This window comes from Phallusia mammillata, chromosome 2 (genome assembly GCF_965637545.1).
Source record: "Phallusia mammillata chromosome 2, kaPhaMamm4.hap1.1, whole genome shotgun sequence".
Taxonomy (NCBI): Eukaryota; Metazoa; Chordata; class Ascidiacea; order Phlebobranchia; family Ascidiidae; genus Phallusia; species Phallusia mammillata.
The window spans coordinates 12,236,186-12,260,344 of record NC_137253.1 but is presented as its reverse complement, the minus strand read 5'-3'; the positions used below and the strand labels follow the sequence as shown (position 1 = coordinate 12,260,344).

Below are 24,159 nucleotides of genomic sequence, written 5' to 3'. Positions count from 1 at the left end.
GCAATGACAGAAATAAACTAAATCCAATATTGCTGTTGCAATTGTTTTTGGAAACATTTTACAGTGGGATGACGATCACTGTTATATTTTGTCACAACATAAACTCAACAGAATTTTGTAGCAAGTTTCTTAAATAAGTAGAAACACTCAATATGTCAAACACATTGACCCAGTTGTCTTAGCAACAAAAGTCATTGACGTCAACCGCACTGCAGGTGTGAAGGGCCAACGTCGCGCCAAACGTTACACGAAAAATCCGCCAACATCGCTAGCTGCAACCGTCAACCGCGTCTGGTGTGCAGAGCCCTTTACAATTTGAGGTGATTTCACCTGGTGAAACACAATATAGCAGCACAGTTGCACTACATTATTCACCAAGCAGCATTACTAGGGTTCTCATATTTCTTGACTTTTTTATTTCTCGAAAAACATATCCTTTTTGCCTGTAGCACCGACCACTAGTAGTGATTTTTACCAAACTGGCAAAAAACGAAGTGACTGTGGGTCTTTTTATAGATATAACACAACCAAAATTGACTACTGCATGGAAAAGGTGAAATTTATTGGTAACACAAGTTAAAAATCGCTACTTTGAAAGCAAAGGAACAAAGTAATGTGCCCAGTGCGCTCTTGGAGCGAGTTGAAACGAAAAATACAAATATTAAGAGGTGTCTCATTTACTTTTTGTCTATGATACATGACATAATCTCTAGCAAGAAATTGTTATTTATTCCTTAAAAAACAAGACTACGCTTTTTCTAGTCTTCTATTTTTTAACTCAAATTGAGATGGTAAAAAGGATCAATTGAGATGGACGTTTTTGTATTTAAACCAATCAAATAAAAACTTAAGTTTGTCACACGATATCAATACTGTTTGACAAGAAAACCACCTACCTAAATACATGTACAAATTAAAATTAGTTTCACTAGAAAATTGTTTTCGTGCAATTTCCTTCAGAGCTTTTATTTTTAGAAGTAACACTTCATGCTTGTAATTCAGCAGCTCATTTTATGTACACTTCTATTCTCAAACCTAAATCTGGTGTTCACCATTACAATTCACTTTTATCAAACAAAGCATTTTTAACAAAACAAAGATATCTTTATTATTATGTAACCCTTATACCAACAATTATAATCGTCACAGCCAAAAAACAGCAAAATACCTTTAATACTTGCTTACCAACACTGCAAGCTGAATTAACACAGTTAAGCAAGCAGAAAAAAATCAGGCACCAAATTTTACACATCACGTGACTTTTCGCCACAGACCACAACCAGCAGCAGCCTAGCAAGTAGCAAGGTTGCTGCGCGTGCGCCACTTCGTAAACAAACAACGTCGATAACCACACATACCAGTATTAATGTTAAAATATCAAAACGTACCATACTGTAAAATTAACTGATCGGTTTATTACTTATTAAAAAAAACACTAAATGTTCTTTGTTAGACTCACGTTTTACAGTTGTTCTCATTGCACATGACTTTTTTGCCTCGATTAAAACCTAATTTTTGCAGTACATCCATAACAGAAAATGCTATCACTCTCCTTAACCCAAACCAGTGCCGACCTATTAAAAAATGTATACACAAACAACTACATTAAACCAGCAACTATGCAGTTCACAGCACAGACGAAAATGGACGTTTCCGAACAAAATGCGCCCCGCATGATCTCCTTCGGCCAATCGCGACTTGTTACGCACCACTGGTTTCTCTTCGAACCAATCAACGTCGAGTAAACAGACAGGGACCGCGTGGCGTACACGCGCATGCGCAATGTCTCATTTGCCGCATGTAACAGATATCAAAGCCTACCCCACAACAACAAGGTATAAAAACCCACGACTTAAAATCGAAATGAATTTTGATTTAAAATTAAAAGGATGTTCACTTGTAATAAGCTGTCTATGGCATGAACTAATCAAAAAGCAACTTCGCAAGAAATATAAACGAAACCCACAATGCACCGCACTAAAGTCAAACAGGACGCAAAAAAAGATGGCTGATTTTTACGAAAATGGGTTGTTAAAAAATGAGAAACCTTTTGGGGGATGCGGCGAAAGAGGGGACAGTAATGGCATACGGTAAGTTTTGATATAGTCTGTAGGGTTTCTATCACAATTAAGTAATATTAGTTATTTGTCTACTTTTCCCCCTTTGATAGCGTTTGAAGCTAACGACAACTTTTAAACAAATAAGATAAGCAAAATTTTAATTCTGTCAAAAGCACCTTTGATATTTTGACCAAATCCGATTGATTCAAATGTAGACTTGATACATTCGGTATGGCACACTCCAGATTATATTATCACAAGGTGCTGCTAGAGAGCAAAGGAAACACTGAAGCACCAGTCAGTCGCAAATGGATGTAGGTTACGGTTGAATACTAATCTCAACTAACGTCTTGTTCATGTGTCATATATTTAAACACATTAGACAACAAATTGCTTCATTCCACTGTCAAGTGTGTTTTGATGATTTTTTGGTCACGTAGGCTAAATGATGGACACTTAAGAAAAGTATCTATGATAGACTTTGGTTCATTTTATGTGGTAGGCTGTAATTTTTGCTTTGTTTCGACGAAATAAAAAACGGGTAACTTTGTTAAATTGTTAATAAAGTCGAAAGTCGGAATTTTTTTGGCAGTTCTATGCTTTTGGTTTCTGTATAAATTTAACAATTTTATCACTCTTAGGTTTCTTCCAATAGTAGAAAACTATTCAGGTTTGATTTTCGAAGATATGTTAATTTGATTTTTAAACCAAACCGCGCAACGTTTTGTGTGGTAGATCTGAAATGTTTTAACGCAACCAAATCGCTGCACATTACAAATAATCGACCAGCCGAATTCAGTAAATAAACACGGCAACATTCACTGTAGGTATTTGTGGTTTTTGTACACAAGATATTTTGACGGAACATAAACATAGTTGATGTTCCATATTATGATTTAATGATAACGCAAAATCGTTAGTCCACAAGAACCATGGTGACCGCAAGTAAGTAAGATCGCAAACGTAAAAAAACACATAAAACAAGTATAAAACCACCAAAAAATGTACTAAAGCCATCAAAAATATCCCGAAAAAGTATTTTATTCCTCTATTTTAACTTTACATAAATCTGCAGTTTTAAAATTATAATTCATTAGATCACTCACATATTTGTAATGACAACTTATCCGGTATAATCTTATTACCAACAGGAATATAACATTAGAGGAAATGGGCTTTCAAATACCGGCTCTCTCCGAACGATTAATTTAGTTCGACTGCATTGAAATTAAAAATATAGTATAATGAAGCAAATAATAATGGCAGTTTCCAAATTCCAAGAACTAAATAGGACTACCGACAATCAACACTTATCATACTGTCCTGTAACGCTGTCAATACATTCGCATGTCTGAGACTCCACGTTGGATGGATTGACGTACGTAAAGCATCGACTATTGGTTTAGTTTTCGACGCCACGTGGAGTCCGTCAATTTGTCAACGAAGCGTTCTTCAGGGTTCTCCCTTTTCCCTTTTGTTTCCGCAGTGAAAGCCAGCTTGTGCTGACATAAGTGGGTGACCACATTATTGTCTGTTATGTCGTGCGGCCACCAACTGTGTTAGTTACGGTCATTTGCAAAAGTATCATTGTCATAAAGCACGAAGTGTGAAAAAGGGGGGCAATCTTGGTTCAGACGCCGCCGTTTGCGGTTCGTTTGCGTTTCATCTCCTGTGTCGGCAGACAACACGGCTTGTATATGCAGAGGCACATCCTGTTAGCATAGACCCACTAGCTTTAGCAGTAGGAAAGACCTGAACTCCTGTGCTACACACTTCGTTGGCATGTTGCTGAGCTTGTAATACAGTACTGTGACATATTAGTAGTAAGTGGTGACATTTTTCAGCAGCTTTACTGAACGAGAAAATGATTGTTACAAAGCAATACGAGCTCAGAAATAAGTTAAGAACAGCTTCTTGTAATTCAGCTAGTTTTTCCACCGTTTCATGAGTTGTAGTGTCATAGGTGAGGAGATGTTTGGCTTGGAATTTGTAACATAAGACTTGACTGAAGACCTTGGGTGGAATAAAAACTCACATTGAAACTGGTTTATCATCGATGCTACACACGCCATTGTTTCGTATGACTTAAACTCTATTTAGGTCAAAATGCTGGGACATTATGAATAATGAATGGGTTTGTGTTTTCAACAGTACCCGCATTCTCTTGTCTCTTCAAGACAGCGTTGTCGTTTTCTTGTTGACGTGTTTTTGAACAGGATTAGAAAGCTGAAGTAAATTAGCAATCATGCAAAGCTTTGATTTACGCCCAGATACTATAGGAATATATCGGTATTTGAAAGACTGACTGTGCTTGTGGTTAGTGTAAGAGGTAACCGTGTAAATGTAACTGATTTCTTGTGCTGGTTCAGTTGAGGGCTTGTTTGTACTGACACTCCCAGTTCCTTTTGCGTTGTTGCCTTGGTTGAGACACTGCTAAGTTGGATTTGGAGAGCACCCTGAATGGTACTTGAGGTACTCTATTCAATGGCAGTCAGTTGAAAGAATGGCCGTGAAGTGTGTTTGGGCCTGTGTGGGTCTTTTTGCTTGTGATGTTAAGGGAATAATGCGGCTTGTGATTTTAACTTCGCGTATTGGGTCAGCTAGAAAGATTTGCTCAGTTAGCACTAAGGACTTTACTCGAGGCATGACTAGTGTCATAACGTGATTATAAAAGCACTATTATCATGTTGGTTTGATAGCATGGCCGAATGTATTACACTGCGCTATCGTTTTCAACATGATTTATAGTTTTGTATAATCTATCCACATTTGTTGAACATTGTTATTAGTCTAATGTAGCCACATTTTTTTTAAATTTTATACCGTCAGCCTAGCCAGGTGATACTGTGGTTGTTGTTTTTGGCAACATAAGATATCAAAATAATGTAGTTTTGATGAGGCACATTACCTATTACGTCAGAATTTGTCATGAGTTTATCGGTTAGCACCGTAAAGTGCATCTCGATGCGAGAGCTATGTTGTAGCTGTTAATTGTCCTCAAAAATGCCAAGTACCGTTCTCGATTGCAACATAAACCAGTGCATTAGGCGCAAATGCAGGAACTGGCCTAGTCGCTTTTGAGTAAATATTGAGCGAAATCGCGCAGGGGGAAGCAATTGTTTGCGCAATTGTTAAGCAATATTTAACCACCAAACGTTATTTCGGTACATAGGAAGGCGATTGCCGCAAATTACAGCTTGTTGGGCAGATGAAACGACCTAGGTGCTTGTGGACAAGACTGTATAATTGACCTGTACTTTCTTGTCATGTGCCTTTGATTTTCAGGTTGCTTTTAGAATTTTGTAATACATGTGTGCCCACCCGTTTGGTGCGCTTGATATTACTTTTCTCATTAACTGGAAAAGGATTTAACCATAAAAGTGCCATCGGACAAGATACCGAACATGTTTCCCAACAGGCCACCGGTAAGATTTATCTTTGGTACACAATGTATAGGGGAATATATATCATATTCCTAGTTTTGTTTTACCGTTATGTCTTACTATGATGTTAAAATTTCACCCATCAGGCATCGATGCTTTGTATAAATTGATCTACCGCCAAACGGTTAGTGTGACTTGTTTGGAACTCGACAGGAAGGCGCGACATAATAAACTGACATCGGGTGTTTACTTGTCAAACAGCGGAGTGTCCATGCCGGGCGAATTATTTCATACGCGCCTATATCGATCCTTTAGCTTACTCCGCCCGCGTTGAAAATCATTGTTGTCGCCGGGCGTTGGCCAAATTTTAGCATGTACCCCGTACTGCTGTCGTTGTGTGTTTAGCCTGTTGACTTAGTGCTTCGCCACGAAGGGTTAATGTTTGCGGAGTCCCGGGCCGAGCGTTAACAAACAGCCGTGCTATTTCCTGGCGACAAACCCCTTCATTTCGAGTGCTGGCGAATAAGTGGCAGCACTTGACGAGACGCGGCCCCTGTTTGTGCGACCAAATATCTCCGCTTAAAGCAAAACAAGCGATTTAAAGCCTTTTCCTCGCGTTGTTAACTGCTGGGATTACCCTGGCCACGTAGGACGGCTATTTTTATTGAAATCCAGACGCTGTAACAATAAAAACCACGAGGCATTTCAGTGCGAGTAAATACATAAATCCACGTCTTTCCGCAACAAGCGTCGTTAAGCGCAGCGCTTTTGCGTGTATGTTTTATGGCGAAACAGCAAGGCATCTGCAAACACGTTTTACATGCATCGTTGTGCCGAAAATGACTCTCCGTAGGTCGCTGTATGAAGGCCCGACAGTGAAGCTTTACGGCTGTTTGCTTGCCAAATTTTAAGAGGGCCCGAGTTGCGCCAGAATCACAAGTAACGAACTAACATTCGGTTTTGCGTTGCCCGATTAAGCCTTTGTGTACCGTCGACGATAAATTTAATGACACTGCAACATGAGCGTTGGCACTGCAAACACCAGTTTGTTTGCGCATGCCAACTGTTTGTGCTACATGATGATAGCTCGCTGCTAGTTTTGGTAACGATCACTGATCAAGGTTTACCGGGGCACCACTGTGTGCATGTTCCCTTTCGCAAACAATTGCTCAGCGCTTTATGGGTCTCGTTCGGTGATCTCTTATAAACGCGCGGGGTTTAACGTTCCCTTGTGCAACTTTTTGGTAATGGACAAAAACGACCCAACTACTGTTTTATAGTTGCCCAATGGTGCGGTACGGCATGAAAACTAAAGTTTTAATGTTGTTGGTTGGTTATCTGGGTGTGTTAAAATAAAGCAATATTTGGAAATAAAAAAAACAAACAAACAATGCAGCTACCTTTCCCATTATTTCAAAATCCGGTTAAGGACTTGAAGTTAGTTTGTGATTTATATTGATCGATTTACATTGTTAACTGTTAAAATATAATGCCAAGAAAATAAGTTTCTGTGAGGCTACATGATTTCTTTGTCAAGCTAATTAGGCTTTATCTCGATTTTATTAATTCAGTTTCGCGAAGAACATAATATCGCTTATTGCCACGTTCCGGGAACTCATAAAATAATCACAAGATGAAGGGTCATCGGGCGCAATACCAGACAGCCATGTATGGGCTCTGCCTCTTGACTGACTATAAGCGTTTGAAAGTAGCTCTAAGCTTTGGTCCTTTGATCCGAGCAACGCACGACCCTGTTTTGGCTGAACAGCCAATTTGTGGTTTTAGTGTGAGAGTAATTTGAACGATTTGGTGTCGTTCGTCTAACTTTCAATCTGGTGTGTAGGTTGGTAGCTTTGGGCTTTTTCCCGCGTTTGTTCTAATACACGTCTTTGGAAATAGTTGTCGCCATCGGTACAAAACAAGCCGATACGTTTGAACATGGCATAACTGGAAAATCTATGTGTCGATATTGAAATAACATTTGAAATGCCAGGGCGTCAGAACGATCAAAAACATCACAAGACGTCTATAATCTAACCGATTCACTAAACCAACAGTGTAAGAGTCGCAAATACGCTTGTTGTCGTACGACGATCGACAGACGCCCTTGTTGTGGCCCACTCAGCCTCTTGTGTTTATTTTGTCCTGGCCTTTTTAGGGTCCTGGAGCCGGGCAGGCGTTCAAAACCAGCATTCCGGAGTTCTGTGACCGCATCAAGGAGGACTTTAACTATCTCCAAGCCCACAATCACAGGTGGGTGATAGATGGCCGAGAAATAAACGATTCATGATTTAAATCGTTTTTTTTTTCTGTTTTTGTGAGTTGATCACTTTAAATCAGACTTTATGGGGCAGAACCAGCAACACACAATGACTATTGTATTCGATTACATACTTACGCTATCGTTTGAGGGATATAGATTACGTATAGGTCGGCCGCAAGTTTTTGCACTTGCACTATCTCTTTCGAGAAAAAATTTGCGTTTTAAGGCAGCTGTTGAACTTAAACCACTCAAAAAACTACATATTATCTTGGATTATGTGGTAGAACATGCATTTCTATAACGTGTGTTTATGACGGCATTTCAGGCGCTAAATATTTTGGGAATCGCGTCAAGTACGTGACCAAATCAAAAGGGCAGAAAACCTTCGCTTTTGGAAACGCATAAAATTCACTGTCACTCTCGTAAAAATTGATGGATTGTAGTTTCTCTAGTCTGTCCGGGGAAAGCAATTAGCTCGTTACTGTCGGTAGTAAAGCAATGCTTACGACACTCCAAAACGCACGCACCAGTGCCCGCGCACACACGAAAGCACATACGCGTGTGGGTACATATACATTACCTGTTGTGTTTGCTTGAGTACACACATCTGCGCAAAGGAGAGGGGCAGTCTATAGTCTTGACGGGAACCACGACGAACCAAAAGTCGATGTTGACTCTGCGCTAGACAATCACGGCCTTGTATCAACAGTGCACACGCCCTTTGTGCAGCCCTTAAGTCTTCAGCGCAGGCAATAAGGCGTGTACATAGTGGTGTTGTTTACATACAAACTTGTTTTCTGGCAATAATTACCCGGTTCCCCTGTATTGTGTTTAATTGCTCTTTTTGTTCCTTCGCTGTGGCGTTTCGATTAACAGCTTTCCGCCATGGTTTACCAACAGTCACTTGAGTTTACACAATTTTATAGTCCCTCGTTTTTGCGTCCCCACGGTTTTGCGTCCCCACGGTTTTGGCTGATACACTTTCGCCGGAACATACAAAAGCGAAATTTCGTTTTGTGTGGGGGAACAACGTAGGGCTAGAAATTCCCGACTTAGTGCGTTGTCAGAGCAAATATGTATTTTATTTGACGCACCGTGTGAAAACGATTTAGCCTTATGTTTATAAACTAAATTTGTTTAAAGCCACATCCTTATTGCTGCATCACATCAATAAACCGTTGTTGGGGATTTCTAATTTGAACCGTTTGTTCTTTTAGTGCCGATTGCGCGACAAAAGTGCAATGTTTAGTTTGAATTTAAATTATAGAGTTTAAACACATTAAATACGTCAACATTTTCACTTTTTATTTGTCTAATTTTACTCATATATTTGTATGTGATTTTACGTTAAGTTATTGTTATATTTCAGCCTAAAGATGGAATGTGAGAAGCTTGCAAGCGAGAAAACTGAGATGCAGCGTCAATACGTTATGGTAAGTCCCTATGTCTCCTGTCAAAGCGCTGATCATGTACAACACTCATGCACATCGACCAGCGGTATATGTCAGAGGGCGAAAAATTTCCAGCCATTCAAAAACGAAGGGAGGGCTTTATTGCTCGGTATAGCGGGCCGCGTAAAACAATCGTGATCTATTGGTTCCTTCCTTTAGGCGACCCACGCTATTGTCTGTACCCATTACGCTGCGGCCCACCTTGTAACCACAAACCGCGGATTTGGTCGGGGTGCCGTTTTGGTCATTTTTTTGCAAACCATAGGGTCTATAACAGTGGTTCTCAACTGGTGGTCCATGGTGTCTTTTTGGGTGGTCCACAGGACATCCACTAAATTTGTTGATAAACTGGAGATGATTGCATATTACATATTGAAAGTGTATCAAAATGTTACCTGTTAATAATTGTATCTCACTTCTTGAAAATCGGTTTTAAAGAGTTATGTTTTAAGCCCAAATGGTTGTTTCGGATGCATACTTCAATCTTGCTCCAAAAAGATGTGGTCCACGATATTATTTTTACTGGGCCGGTGGTCCATGGCCGAAATGAGTTGAAAACCACTGCCCTATAAGCATATACAGCATGCTCGTTTTTTACTGTATGCCATTGTTAGATTTTATCCGGTCTTAGCTACTCACGTTCGGCATTGTAACTATATAGAGCAGCTGGTATCACCGCAGAGTGGATGTGATGAAGCAATTCATCCCTCTTAGCGTGCCAGTCTATTGTGACGAAGATATTATGACAAGGAAATGTCACTTACAAGTGGCCTTCTCATGCCCGAGTCGGGATGTTGCGTTGAATTACAGATGTACGCATATTGTGGCCCAATTGATTTGATTTGTAAGGATATTTTATTGCTAAAGCTACTGTTTTGTTTAAAAATATTACCTTTCCCATTATAAATCACTTACTTTAAGTCAATGGCACCCACAGAGAAATTAACGCACAAATCTCGCAAGTGACCTACATTAAAAGGATATTTCATTACTAAACCGTTTGTTGTTCGTAAATATATTACCTTTGCCCCTTATATGGAATAAACCGGTTACTTCAAGGCATTTGCACACCAAAATGAAGTTAACACACAAATCTCGCACAAAAAGTTCATATATTTTGAAATTACTTTTTTCGTGTTTATGTTAATGTCGTCGTTTTTATTTGTTGGCCTGAATCAATTTTAGCATTTCAGCATATAATTCGCAACTTTGCAAGGCGATCCCATTGCCCTCCACCATCGGACGGGGCCAACGAATTGGGGAAGTTATCAAACTCACGCTTACAGTAATTCAATGCGGGCCTATTGCTCGGCGTTTGCCAGAGCTGACAGCTGGTGACTTGGAAGTAAGGCCTCCCAAAGGCAAACCGGAAACATTCAAATTGTTTAGCGTTCCCATATTGAATAGCAAATAGTTAATACCGAGCAACTACAACATGCTTTAACTCTTCCGTTCCCTTTGAAGCGGTTGTTGTTGCATAACTTGGGTATAGTTTCATAACAACATGGTACTTCGAAAATTCTTGTTGTTTTATGTGAATACATTGAGAAGTAAATGCTATTATGAAGCTTCTAAACCAGTGGTTCTCAAACTTTTTTATTGTCGGGGCCAAATGTTATTTTTTTAAGTGTGTATGGGAGCCGCAAAAAAACAAAACCTTGAGAAAATCACTAAAAATTATGACTTTAAAAGCTAAAATAGCAATGTTTGGTGGTTTTCTGAGGTCTGGTGCGAGCCGCAAAATAAGTTGTTGGGAGCCGCAAGCGGCCCCGAAAACCGAGTTTGAGAACCACTGTTCTAAACCTATCGGCGTAAATGATTAAATATCACCTTCAGCACTAGAGTTTGAGGAATACAGTTGCTCTTTTCTTTGTAAAAACACAACGGGAAACTATCAGTGTACTTTATAATAAAAAGTATTGTTAATTTTACTCTAAGTGTTTTATTATTATTTTGCAGTACTATGAGATGTCGTACGGTCTGAATATCGAAATGCACAAACAGGTTGGTAGCATATTGTTTTTATTTGTGTTTATTGATTATCGGACACAATTTTGATACGGCAACTTCTTTTTTTCACGGGGTTCGAACCCAGGACACTCCTGGGGACAAATCCCGATCAAAGTTTTTTTTTGAAGTCTGTATATGGGGGTCAGGCGCGCCGGACCATTCGGCCAAGTTCCCTCCTGCTTGAAGTTGAATGTTCAAGACAAAAGCGCCATCTTTATCAGACTTAAACGCTATTTTGTATTGGCTGTATTGAGTTATCAATTTAGTGTTTCCCACTTGAGCAGAGGCATTAATCAGTTCTGTTGTCGGTTGTAAAAGTGATCAAGGGGCGATGTAGCAAATAAGTACTGCAGCTGGCACTTGCCATGTCGCCAGTATGCCCGCAAAATTTCAATCAAGAGCGCCTTTATGTGATCCTTGAGTGGCCTAATAGGCAAAACTCTAAGCCACCGCCCCCTGACACACTGTCTAAGTATCAAGGAGCCGCGTTCAGGCCCTTAGTAGACCTGGATTGTTTCTCGAGAGCTCAGGGGCTCCCGGAGGGTAATTTGGGCTCTTTGAAATAATCGAGGGACGCACACGGTGTGTCTTCCATGCTTTTGAGTAGGTTGGGAAGCGTTTATCGGCGGCGCTCAAGTGTGTATGAGAGCTGTCGATATGGGCGCCAACCTGGAGTTTCCATGTCAAGCCAAACATTTAACTGCTGCTGTTAACTTGTTTTCTTAACTGGGGAAATCGTTATTACCTCCGCAAACACAAAATCTAGTGTGCGGGTTTAATCATATGAAGGAAATTGCTTAATTCAATTGCATGTAAGTTGTGAGATGTTTACATTTTTTTTTGTGTTACGGACTATTTGTCGATAGCTTATAGTTGTTACCACATTTGTATTATTTTACTGGTGTAGCCAAAATATTAGACCCTTTTTCCAATGTATCTATACTACCTGATGACTTTCCAATTTGGCGCTGTATTTATCCTATAATGTACCCATGCGCATTTCTAGCATCTAACTATCGTTGTCAATATATTGGTACGAGCAAAGTTATAATAACATGTTGTTAATGTATTGGTACGGGCAAATTTATAATAACATGTTGTTAATATATTGGTACGAGTAAAGTCATAATAACATGATAATAACTTACAAGCTACTGAAAAGGTTATCGCACAGGCCCGCTTAACCCACATATCCTTAGCACTTCGTGGAAACAACGCAAACCACGGCGACTGGGGCCGATGCATTCATTCCCGCATGTTCGTTTATTGAAGTCGTTTCGAGTGCCATCGACACGGCTACTTGTGTTGAGCATTACACAACCTCGACCGACTTGGTTGAACGCGCATAAGTGGTCATAAGTGGGGCCTCTTGATTTTGTCGCTATAAATAAACCATGCCTGGTTGGAAAATATCAGCCTCACGTTGCTAAGCCCTTCCGTTTCGCGGCGCTGCTTCTCTACGGCCTTAATTGGTTTACGTTGCTGTCGTATCGACAACCCGTGGTCACATTAAACTGTTGTTGCACCGCAAAAAAGAAAAGGTTGAATTGTTCAGGCCTGTGAGTATTGGCCAAAAACAGATGATTTTGTCTTGGTTTAACACTTGGTGAATAAGGAATAATGGTCTAAAATATTTAGGTCAAGAGGCCTTTGTATAGGTATTTTTAACGTTGCCTAATTCAATACATAGCCTAGTAGAGCAAACTGCGATATGGTGGAAAGTTGCCAACCCTGTACGTATAGTTTCTACAATATTATTTCAATAATGTTATAATAAAAAAAACGGCTTATAACAAATCCTAATGCCCGAGTGTTATGGTTACAACACTTTCCGCATTTGCGCATTTATGAATACTGTACTTCCAGCAATAGCGAAAGTGCGGTAATCGCTTTACACGGCCGATCATCCACGAGACGCTGCGCCATACATAATGCTGAGCGTTATTTTCTGGCTCTCGCTACGTTTCCGGATAACCCGCCATGGGACTGCGGCGGGAGCTATTATTTCATCAAACGGGGTGGATAATACCACGGCTTTGGCGAGCTAAGGCGCTGGCTCGTCGTTATGAGACATCAAACGCTGAGAAGGTTATTCAACACACTGACAGATTTGGGTTGTACGGGTGTGTGTGTGTGATCGTTATGTTGTTCAACGCGAGCGTTGTAGCGTCGCAGAGGATTACAAAAGCAGGACAATGTATTTCAATGAAATTGCCTTTTCCGCCGCCGGCTTTTGTCGTTAATACCCTGCGAACGTGCTCTGTATGTTTGCATAAAAGCGAATCAATCAGGTTTTGCCAGGATTGCTGTTTTAGTCTGTTTACACTTAATAGCAAATAAATATAGTGATGTGTTTGCGTTACATTTTTTTCTTGGGAGTCAACAACAGCCTTCAATGGTAAATCCCTTATAATGGGCGCAGTCTGGCACGGTATTTCAACATGCCTTACAGTCCATCATCCCAATACGCGTTATTGCCAAGTCGTGTCCTTGATCAGGGCAGTTATATATCACATCGACAAGTATAGCTTATGTAAGCCATGTCGTGGTATTTTAATGCCAGAGTCATGCCTGTAATGTGCGCCACCAGCTTGGCTCAGAGACAGAGTATTTAGATTTGGATCTCTTGGCAGCGCGGCGTGTCTAGATGCAGACCACACGTTATCTGAGACCGCGATCACACAGCTCCTAAGTGCGTCCCGGGCCTGCGCCGCTTGTGGCCGCCTCGGATTACCAGCACAGATCCGACCATGCATGAAATGGACCTGCTTCTTTGAAACAGTGTGGCTTTCGACTCGAGCAGTCGCTACAACGGTTCGCGAAGTCTAAATACGCTAAACGCACAGCTTGAACATGAATCTTTGTGGCGGTAAAGCGATCTTGCATCAGGCTGAAGGATTGCGTTTTAAAGCGACGGTGGAGCCTAATCACACGCAGAGCTGTTGACACAACAAGGCATTGACATTTCGCTGCGCCACCGCTCCGTGAAATGGCTGGCATTGCATCACGCTCACTGGCAGACTGTAGACTGCTCAATCCATCGTATGCGCGGCGCCTCAACTGTCCAACTCGACCCTAGTTGAGAGATTCCACAAGTAAACACAACTTAAGCCCTGGCTTGTGGAAAAATGCAAAGCGCCCTCAGGGCCCACCCAGGTTTAGAAAAACACACACGTCGGCCGCATGTCTGTTCTTAAATCGGCGTACAGTTCAATGCCGTGCAATAATCGACAGACTGCGGTCACACAGTGAAAACCATATCGTTTTGGACAGCTCATGCGCGTTGCTGATATGGACACAGCCACACACGCTTTGTCGGACTGTTACAACCACTGTTTGTGGTTGTTTCGGCATTAGCTTTGGCCATGCACACTGCTCAGCGTATCAACATCCAACGGGTGTGCTACCGTTTGAAACAGAAAATTCCGCGGCCGATACATCGCCGCGCCTGCTGCCCGCCACTTATCGCGGTCGACTATCGGTAGATCGCCGTGTCAGTACGCCTTCAAATGCCGCCCGCCGCCTGATTTCCTTGTAATACGAGCTTGCCTGCACCGCAGCGATGATTGACTGCCCAAGCACTTCACCATGCATGTGTGTGCTTGTGGTTGCGAGGGCTTACAACGGACCGGTAGGTTCATAAACAATTGATGGTTATGTTTAGAGCTGCCTTTCCCAACCATGCAAAATCCTGTAAATTGATGTCTCGTTCCGCGAGCAATTGATTCTACTTTTGCGAACTTGGTCGTCAACAGATGCTCTCTTGCGAACAACGGAAGCTGATCTAGTTCTGATTGATTGCGACAAGGCCTGTGAGAAAGTCCTCCGGGACGATGGCGAGTAATTCATATCCCCTGTGGAAATAACCCAAGAATTGCAATTATAGCGCAGCCGAGGGACCGGAGCTTCGCAGTGTTTTTAAGTCGTTCGATTAAGTATCACGCGCGACACATCATTTAAACGAAAGTTACACGTTCCGTTGCTTATTGTCGCCATAACTTCATATTGGATGTACTTCAAACCTGTTTGCACCCGCCTGGGCAATTACTTTTGCATAACTCGTACAGTTAGCTAACATGTTAAAAAATTGAAAATACATGAAGGCCAATATTTGTACTGTTACATGCTGTTATATAGGCGTAAGGTAAAATTGGGGGTTACGTTGTAACTGTGATGTTAAACAAATTAATATACATCCAGTAGGAAACGTACGGTTTTGAATGGTTTTTTTTACACTTGACGAAAGTTTGCCATGGAATATCAGGAATTCGTTGATGTTTGATGATAAAGTCGGCAGCCTAAATTCTGAAGGATATTGAAACGAGATATTTAAAAACGATTCTTGCTTATCGGCTTGTCTGATTTGTTATTGAAGGAGCGCCGAACTGAAACTAACATTTGTTGCAGAAGTTGCACTTTAGGAATCCCAACTTTGCGCCTCAAAGCCATAGCTAAATGTGACAGGTGGCATGTTACGCCAGACGCACGACCACACCTGAATTGGGCTTAAGAAAATGTATATGTTTGCACAGCGTTGACATCTGCTGTGGTGGTTTGGAAACTTGAGCTCAAACGAGACCCCTAACATACAGAACCCATTGCATTAGTGTAGTGTTTAGGCAATCCAGTGAAACTGAGGTTTACGTGTTCGTCACGCGATCAATAGACCATGACACGCGCGTCACGCTTTGTTGACTTCGACTGCGGTTGCGCCAACAACGATTTTGATCTTCCTTACCCAAACCCGGTTTTCCTACCACAGTCAAAGTGTATGGGGGGACTGCACACAATACCTCCGCATGCCCCCTTTCGCTTCAAAGCCTTGTTTGTGAGTCGCTTGGCCATGAACCCGGTGGCATTAGGCCGTAACTACATACATAGCAACGACCGGGTAACGGAAGCTTTAGGTTGGCTATAAAACGAATATTTTGGGCGCTGTGCTGAATTAAGCTTTCAATTGCACCCGTTTAGATACAGTTTTAAAAACAGCATTAGCGAAATCGGAAATATGGTTTACAATTAAGTGTTAAAGCGTTTGAACCCGAATCTCCCATGTGAGAACAAAAAACATGCTGGCATTCTTTGCACAAAAATTACACAAAATTTCGTGTTTTCAATTTTAACAACGTTTTTTGCAGGTCAAAGTATTAAACCACAAACAGTCAACGCCTTTACGGCCTTTCATCGCCACCTTGCGTGTATTTATGAAATCCAATTGCGTTTAATCAAGCGTAACGGAAGCGCTCACTCAATCCGGGGTAAAATCTGTTAACCTGAAAAACGGCTTTGTTCCTCAACAAACGTTACACGTGTGTTTTGTGACCACACCCGTGTCAGAAGCCAGACGTTCCCGCCGACTTGTGTGTGATGTACAGACCATTCGTGTCATGTTAGGAATAGTTAAGATTAATGAAGAACGTCGACTTTTTCCGAAAGTGGTCATGAACTTAGGATGACATTGGAACGTGTCTTGAGTCGCTTGTGGACATTGTTTGGATTCGTGTTTAACATTCTGTCTGAATCGCTTCTTTACCCATCATTCCCCTTATAATGTGCCGAGCTTGCTTATTTTGGAAGTTTTGCAAAAGCTACATTGTGAAATTCGTATAAAATTGCACAAAAATACATCATTTAAGTCGAAATTAATAATGAACTGCGAAGTTTATCTGTAAGGTTGCCCAAAATAGTCAAACACACAGATATCTTTGACAAATTTTACCACTTTATCAGCTGTCATGCTTTTTTGCAAAACGTTTTCTTGTCCTTTTGAGAAAATTCGAACATTGATGCATGACAGTACCTAAAATCGAGACATAATTTCCTTTATCACCTTTTTCTCTCTCCGTTCGGGCACGAAAAATGCTTTTGGCGTGGTTGTTTGTGCCGGCGCATGAATATTTAATGGCGACTCCTGCAAATGCGACAAATTCGTTTAGGACAATTTCGATCACAGTCTTGCTATTGTCTGTCGCAAGCAGCTCTCAGCCAGGTCCGGGGCTTGGGTTGCCCGTTAAACGACCCGAACCATATGCCGAAGTGTGTTGGTCGACTAATCACACTGTGCTCTGAACCCTAGGGACCATGTCTTTTTCCTTAGCATCCTAGAATAGCACTTGTCAATTGTTTAAAGTCAAAATAGTGATGGATCCTTTACACTGTTATACTTTAAAATCTGCATTTTTGTTTGTAGTTGCATCCAATTAAGAAATAATACAGGCATTTTTTTAATTGGTCGTGTATGACATATGAACGATTTGCGGTAAAAAATAGGTCGTTAGCGGATTGCGGATTTTTGGCTCCTGTAGTTTGTTCTGCTTTTTTACGATTTGATTTTATAGTTATTTCCCAACTGATATCCAAACCTGTGTGTTGGATTTTTTCTTATGAGTTTATATATTTGAAATCCCTGTTTAATCAATATCATAAATCTTCCTGCGTGCTCTTCATCTCTTTCCTCTGCGATCGCTAATCGCCAATTAGACCGAATTCGCAATGAGGCCAAACAATTTACTCATCAATCGATTAACTAGGCTTGCACCGCGCAAGAATCGACCTGGACAGATATATTGACCTCAAGTGACCCTGTGAGACGATTATGTGCGGTTAGCCGTGTCGTTCCGGTCAAACGCTCGCTAATTTGTGATTTCTCGGTCTTTGGGCATAATGCATTGGTTACTTTTTCTTTTTCACATTGTTATGCATCCGATGTTTTATTTTTAGCTTCATGGTGCAAAAAGATGCGCACTTAAACATATTGCATGGTTTGCTTCACATTTTGTCGCCGCTTGAGGTGTCATGCTTTTCCCTGCTCTTATTTTCGCATCGTTATGCTAAACTTCCCGTAAAACACCAAACTATTAACAAAAAACACTTCAAAATCTGACCTTTAGTGCAATTACTATCGCATTATTTGCCCCATCAGGAAATGACTAAATTCTCGAAGTTTAAGCGCGCGTGCCAAGCACATGTTTCTGTAAACTATCTTAGTCGCGAACAACACATCTCGACTTTTTATAGCAGAGGACTTAGTTCTTTTCCATGACTGTTTTACGCTATTTCAACATTGGTGCATTGCACTACAGTAAGTGATTAACAGTTGTGTGTTATGTAAAGTCTACGGTGGTTCACCGCCATTTAGGGATGTTAAATCCTATAATACGGTGTGTTATTGGAGTAAATATTAAAGATTAGTGTGTCATTGTTTTAACAGGTGCATCGAACACTCTTGTTATGTGTGGCAGATTATGTTTGGTTTGTTTGAACATGTAATTTACTGTGACGTTAGGTAAATACAATTTGCATACAGCCAAGGCTTGCCTTGATTTAATCGTTTAGACCAGGGGTGTCCAACACGTGGCACGCGTGTCAAAAGTGGCACGCAGAGCATTTGAAAATGGCACACAAGCTTTTGCAAATTCAGATGGTAAACATTAGGATTTGTCACGCAATTAAATTTGTTTCTATTGATTCTTCTTGGCCGTGATTCTAACTTCAGTAAAGATTTATCAGTAGTAAAGTTACACAACCCACTAATTAATTTGTTAGTTTGTTTAACAAAACGTAAGCCCCGTTGCAAACTATTTATATCTTGTGTCGCATAAACATATTAAAAGGTTTTTGGAGTATCATAATTGAGCCGGTACGGTTAAGACGTTTAGGAAATGGTTTGGAAAAAGTACCAAAAGTTGGCACGCGAGTACATTTTAAATCTAAATTTGGCACGGCGGTGTGTACGAGTTGGACACCCTTGGTTTAGACACTTGCCTACATGGTACACAAAGTCATAGTGATTCATTCCATAATCGGACTACAAGTCGTTCAACTTTTCAGTGTAAGCCCCTCGTCTGTACATCTCGACCGTCAAAGTGTGCGCAAACGTTACAACAACAATCTACTTACGTGTCTTGTAATTCGCGCGGTTCAAAAGCGCCGCTTCGGGCCGCCTGGAAACGCGCAAATCGCAGCACTGAAAGCGGACAAGAAGAACATTGGCCTCGTGTTTGTATTGTAAACATGAGGCGATTGCTCTGCGCCCGGAGACGTTGTGTTGCGGCAACTCCACAAATAGGCGCTACCTAGACATGCTATGTAGTCACCACAAATACGCACTCCCTGTTTGACGGGACAATAAGCGTTTGGCCTCTAATGCATTAACGCTCGTTTCTCCACTGGTTGATGCTTTGGGGGAAATCTTGCGTTCGGCGCAGTAATTTTAATCCTATGTGGAAGCCATCACGGCTATTGGGTTACAAACCGTTGGTTCATGCTGGGTTCTCTCTTGCTTTTTGTGCCCATTGCTTGTGGTGTCAATCTAGCAGGGATGTTTATATTGCATACACCTATCTTTTTAGTCAGTTGGAATTTTAAATCGGCGGGTTGGTGCCATTTGTCAGGAAGTTTAAATCATTGTACGAATTCGACGGAATTCTAAGAAATACCAATCGATATTTTGTCAGATAATGCAATAAATATCGTAAAAACGAAAATAGACTGAAATGATTTACATGGACGAATTCGGATATTTTAACAGGTTATCTTTTTATCTCTATTTTAGGTGTCACTAAGCGGTAAACGTGACCTCAAACATATTTTGAAACCATAAAAATATTAGATTCGCACCATACGCTTATCACAATACACGAACCAACAGTATATCATTAAACTCGAATTTATTGCTTGCCTTAACAATACAGTCTTTGAGATTTCCTAATCAAAAAATTCCTGCTAACCAATTGCCTACGGTTTCGCTTCTCATTACGGTTTCCCACTTTCTGGTAAAAAGACGTCAATTGCAACTCACGATTTGTCTCAATAGCTTAAATCAGGACAGGGGTGCCTTGTCCTCACACAAGAGACAGTGCATGGTCATTGTGGCTTCACCAGTGTCTCTCGCGTTTGCTCAAGGGCCCTCGTCAATACGCTGTTGATTTACCACCCGGATCTTTTACATATATTGCCCGACAGCGTCAATCGCCAAAGCCGTGTGCAAACATCTTTTTAGTCTGTCTGTCTGTCAGCTTTATGGAGAGAGTGGAATTCGGGTCGTCTGCTAAAACGTGATGTTGAAATTTAGGCTGTCCGATTTACGCTCGCTTAATACTCTTAACACTTACTACCATATGTCTAAAAATGGCCAATTACGAGTTTATTCATTTTTTTAGCGGGTGCCAAAAAACGCCCGGAACGTGAATAGATTAGGTTGTTTGGTTGGTTTAAATAGTTTGAGGCACTTTCATATAATTTCCCATGTTTCAATTCATACGCTTATTTTTACCGCGTAATGTATTGTTTTGTAAAGCCCATGTATTGTTTTTGTAAAGCCCCTTTACGGTTACCAATTGTAAAACCTATGGCAACTATGACTAATGTGGGATTCGAACCTGTATAAACAGATTAACTAATGCATGTGCGTTGGAAATGCAACCTAGGCTAATTTCGGCCACCCTGCAAAGGAGGAATTAGAGGCAAAACACAGGGAGCAGCTCATACCTCAAAACAACCGCGCCTCTTTGCCGCAGACTGTTGTCAAACGTCAGTCATCTGGGCCGGACGAACAATCCAGCCCTTTCCCAGTCAATTTGTAACCGGAGCCGAAAGGGAAACGGTTCTAACATCGGGTTTGAGCACTGTAGGTGGTTACGACTCAGTGCTTAAAACTGGGATATTTTTGTATTGCTTTTGTTTCCACTTACAGCGGCGACATTATAGTGAAACATAACGCCGAAAAAAGCATCATTTTGACGGCGCTGTCGTATGCAGAAGACAATCGCTGATGGTTAGGTCTTGTTGCCAGTGTCTTTTGTTTCCTGAGACACGTGTTGAAACAAACGCCGAAACAGATTAAATGTAAATCATTGTACTGGGCCATCTGTGTGCGGCCGAACCAGCGAAACAACTTTTTTTGGTGAAAATTTTGCTTGTCACGAAATGTCTTATTTGTTAATACGCTATATGCAATATTTAAAGGCAACTTACTTTGATGCACAAGCCACCATTATCTGTCATGCTTACGCCATGTGGCCGATATCTTAAAATACATTTGTGTGGGTTCTGTGCGTTGGATTAAACTTGTGTCTACTTCAGAAATACAAACACCTGCTGCTAGAATCTTGACATGTGGAAAATGCAAACAGGCAGTGTGTTTTAAGTTGGGCCGACGGTGCTGACAGACTTAACAACCAACAGCACACACGCCACACACTATTACCGTATTTGTCAAGCTCATGCTCAGGCAGAAACCTGGCCCTCCGCTGCGGGAAGCTCCAAGCAAGCCACAAACGCTTCGTGCGACGATTAGCGGTTGCAAATTGCGGACTAGCGCTTTGAAATCGACATCGCGAACGACTTTAAGCGCGCCGCTAATTACGCTTTGAGCGTGGAAAGCTTTACCGCTTGACGAAGTTCGAAGCCCACTCTGATTGTGCGAAAGATGTAAGGGCTTCAAAGTTAAATGGGACTTGACGGTAACGAATTTTTGCTTATGTCGATAGGTCCTGAGATAGGAAGGTACCTTGTTGTGCTTTTGTGCAAACTTTGTGTAATCTACAACGATAAATTGTGGCAAAATATCGTTTTAAATGCAAGAAAAACTTATTTGTCATTTAAATCAGTATGGCAAAAACCAAAGTGCACACATGTAATGCCTGCAAATTTGATAAACTCGTATACTAACAACCACTCATTTGCTACTTCGGGGTTCCATGTTGCTACCCCCGATCGAATACCGTTTAAAATCCACAACTCATGTTGTACAAAGCGTTTGTGGGCGTAACAGAAGACAAAACGACTAATCTGACTTTGAGGGTGGCAGAACAAATTCGATCCATCACACTAACCCATCCCGACAGGATGATTGCTTGTACGCATTTACTGCTGATTTGGCCTGGAAATTAAAGTCAGCCTTCTCGTGAGGCGCAGCTGTCTCTACAGGGTCGCCCGTAGGCCACTTGTCGTCTGTTCGGATTTCTAATTAGCGTTGTGAGTTGTGTACCACATCAGAGTAAGTCATTTTTTCGCTAGACTTGCGGGTGAAACTAAAATTTTAGAGTTTGAAGATAAAACTAACTTGATATTTCAAGTCGGATAGGCGAAAAATATTTCATTGCTTTATTAGGTTGTTCCAAAAGTGGTTTCATGGCTTTAACAGAACTTGGTAAAAATACACAGAATCAGCCGTTAAAGCTAAGCATATTAACTTTAAACAATGTTTTGTTATACCTATTCAAATTACTATGGTGCATAACACATAGCATTGGCACTGCTACGTGTAGTATGACATTCACATGCGATTATGCAATGAAGACTTTCGCCAACGTGGTCCTAAATAGGTCATGGTGGCTATGGTCACGTTCAAGCCTGTTTATTTATTTTTTTGTTTTCTTTGCTTTCCAGACTGAGATTTCAAAGCGACTCGGGATCATCTGCGCCCAAATCATCCCCTTGCTTTCACAAGAGGTATGCGGTTGAATTCACATGTAAAACGATATAATAACAGAGCCTTTGTCAAATTTTGCTTTATTATGAGAATTGTTAAAACTACCAATTGGAAAATTTGAAAGTCAATAAGCGTTTAATATTTTTTACACTTTGAGTTTCGATTTTTATTCTTCTATGCATGGTTTTAAGCATACAACTGATTTTTAGCACTTCTAACTCTTTAGTAATGATTAAACGTTTCGATGCTGTTTTGAACGTACAGTATAATCAAAATCTGGGAATCGTGTTTTCAAGTCATTTGTGTTGAATTTACAGCGTGGTTATGTACTTTTTAACCTTATCTGTGGATATTTTTGCAGCACCAGCAACAGGTAGCATCTGCAGTTGAGCGAGCAAAGCAGGTGACTATGGCCGAACTCAACCAGATTATAGGGGTAGGTTTGACGCGTGTGCATTCTGTATGGGATGTGAAGTCTTTGAAAGTAACATTCCAATAAAAAACCCTTGATATAAACACTTTTTGACACTCGGGACAAAAAATAGACAAGGAATAAGGGTGGACAAGCTACGACTAATTAAAGACAACTCAAACTATTGTGTCGAATTGTTTCTTAAACTCAAAAATAATACGACAAAACATGTTTTCAATCCACGTGCTTTTTGCTTAGTGTAGTCGTGCTTAACTGTTTGTAAATTTCGGTTTAGAATGACTAACAATTGCTTTCGTTATTGTGTAGCAACAGCTTCAGGTGCAGAACCTGATGGCCCATTCGGGCGGCGCTGGTCCCTCCGCCCATCCACCAATGAGCGCACAGGCTGCCATGGCAGCTGCGTTCGCGTCGGCCAACGGGATAGCTCCTCCACCTTTACCTCCACATTCGGGCGCGGCAGGTTTTCCGGCCAGTGGGCTTCCAGCAACCTCGTCCAACGCCGCCTTCGCTGCAGCAGCTAACGCTAACCTGTTAGCAATGCAACAGGGCCTGCTGCCGTCCCACCCTCTAATGTTTGCCGGGGTGCGTGGGATCCCACCGACGAGCGCTTCCGCGTTGGTAGCGCCCACTAGCAGCAGTAAGGACGAGAGCCGGAGACCGGGAGGCGAACATGCGACGATAGGTGGGTGGAATTTGGTGCTGATTTACATCCTGGTTTTGTGTGAAGGCGTGAAGTGGGCTCATATATGCAGGCGTGTTGATATGCAAATATCAGCTACGGCCGGTAGCAGCAATATGTGGCGAAAAACTTCTTAACTTGGTCCTTAACTGCTATAGTATGAGAAGTGTATTAAGGAAAGAATACCTACACTGACAAATATTAGGTGTAAAATTGGGTCAAGAAGGGTAAAGATATTTGTAGTTAAGAGTTCAGTTAACTATTAATTTTGATTCCATGAAAGTTTGCTAATATGTATAAAATTATAGCAGAGAACATCAGGATCATAATTACCACTGTTTCAAATTTCATGTGTGATTTAAACTTTTTAGCGACTTTCGTTGGGTACAAATTAGGCATTAGGTAGCACCACTGGCCCATTATTTATCCAATACACTCTCCCTAGC

At 41.1% G+C, this 24,159-nt stretch overlaps 1 protein-coding gene across 3 annotated transcripts in view; it reads left to right on the top strand.

Annotated features, from left to right (window-relative positions):
- The first annotated feature begins 5,324 nt into the window (after positions 1-5,324).
- LOC145212515 (transducin-like enhancer protein 1) overlaps positions 5,325-24,159 on the top strand; it is a 33,372-nt gene continuing 14,537 nt past the window's right edge. For 2 of the 3 annotated variants that reach the window (XM_080080655.1, XM_080080654.1), the window contains exons 1-7: positions 5,325-5,485; positions 7,602-7,696; positions 9,076-9,139; positions 11,117-11,161; positions 22,559-22,621; positions 22,963-23,037; positions 23,341-23,716. In XM_080080655.1, the coding sequence (XP_079936781.1) occupies positions 5,465-5,485; positions 7,602-7,696; positions 9,076-9,139; positions 11,117-11,161; positions 22,559-22,621; positions 22,963-23,037; positions 23,341-23,716 (739 nt within the window). In that variant the 5' untranslated portion in view covers positions 5,325-5,464. The remainder of the gene's footprint in view (positions 5,486-7,601; positions 7,697-9,075; positions 9,140-11,116; positions 11,162-22,558; positions 22,622-22,962; positions 23,038-23,340; positions 23,717-24,159) is intronic. The other variant, XM_080080656.1, reaches the window with a different exon arrangement.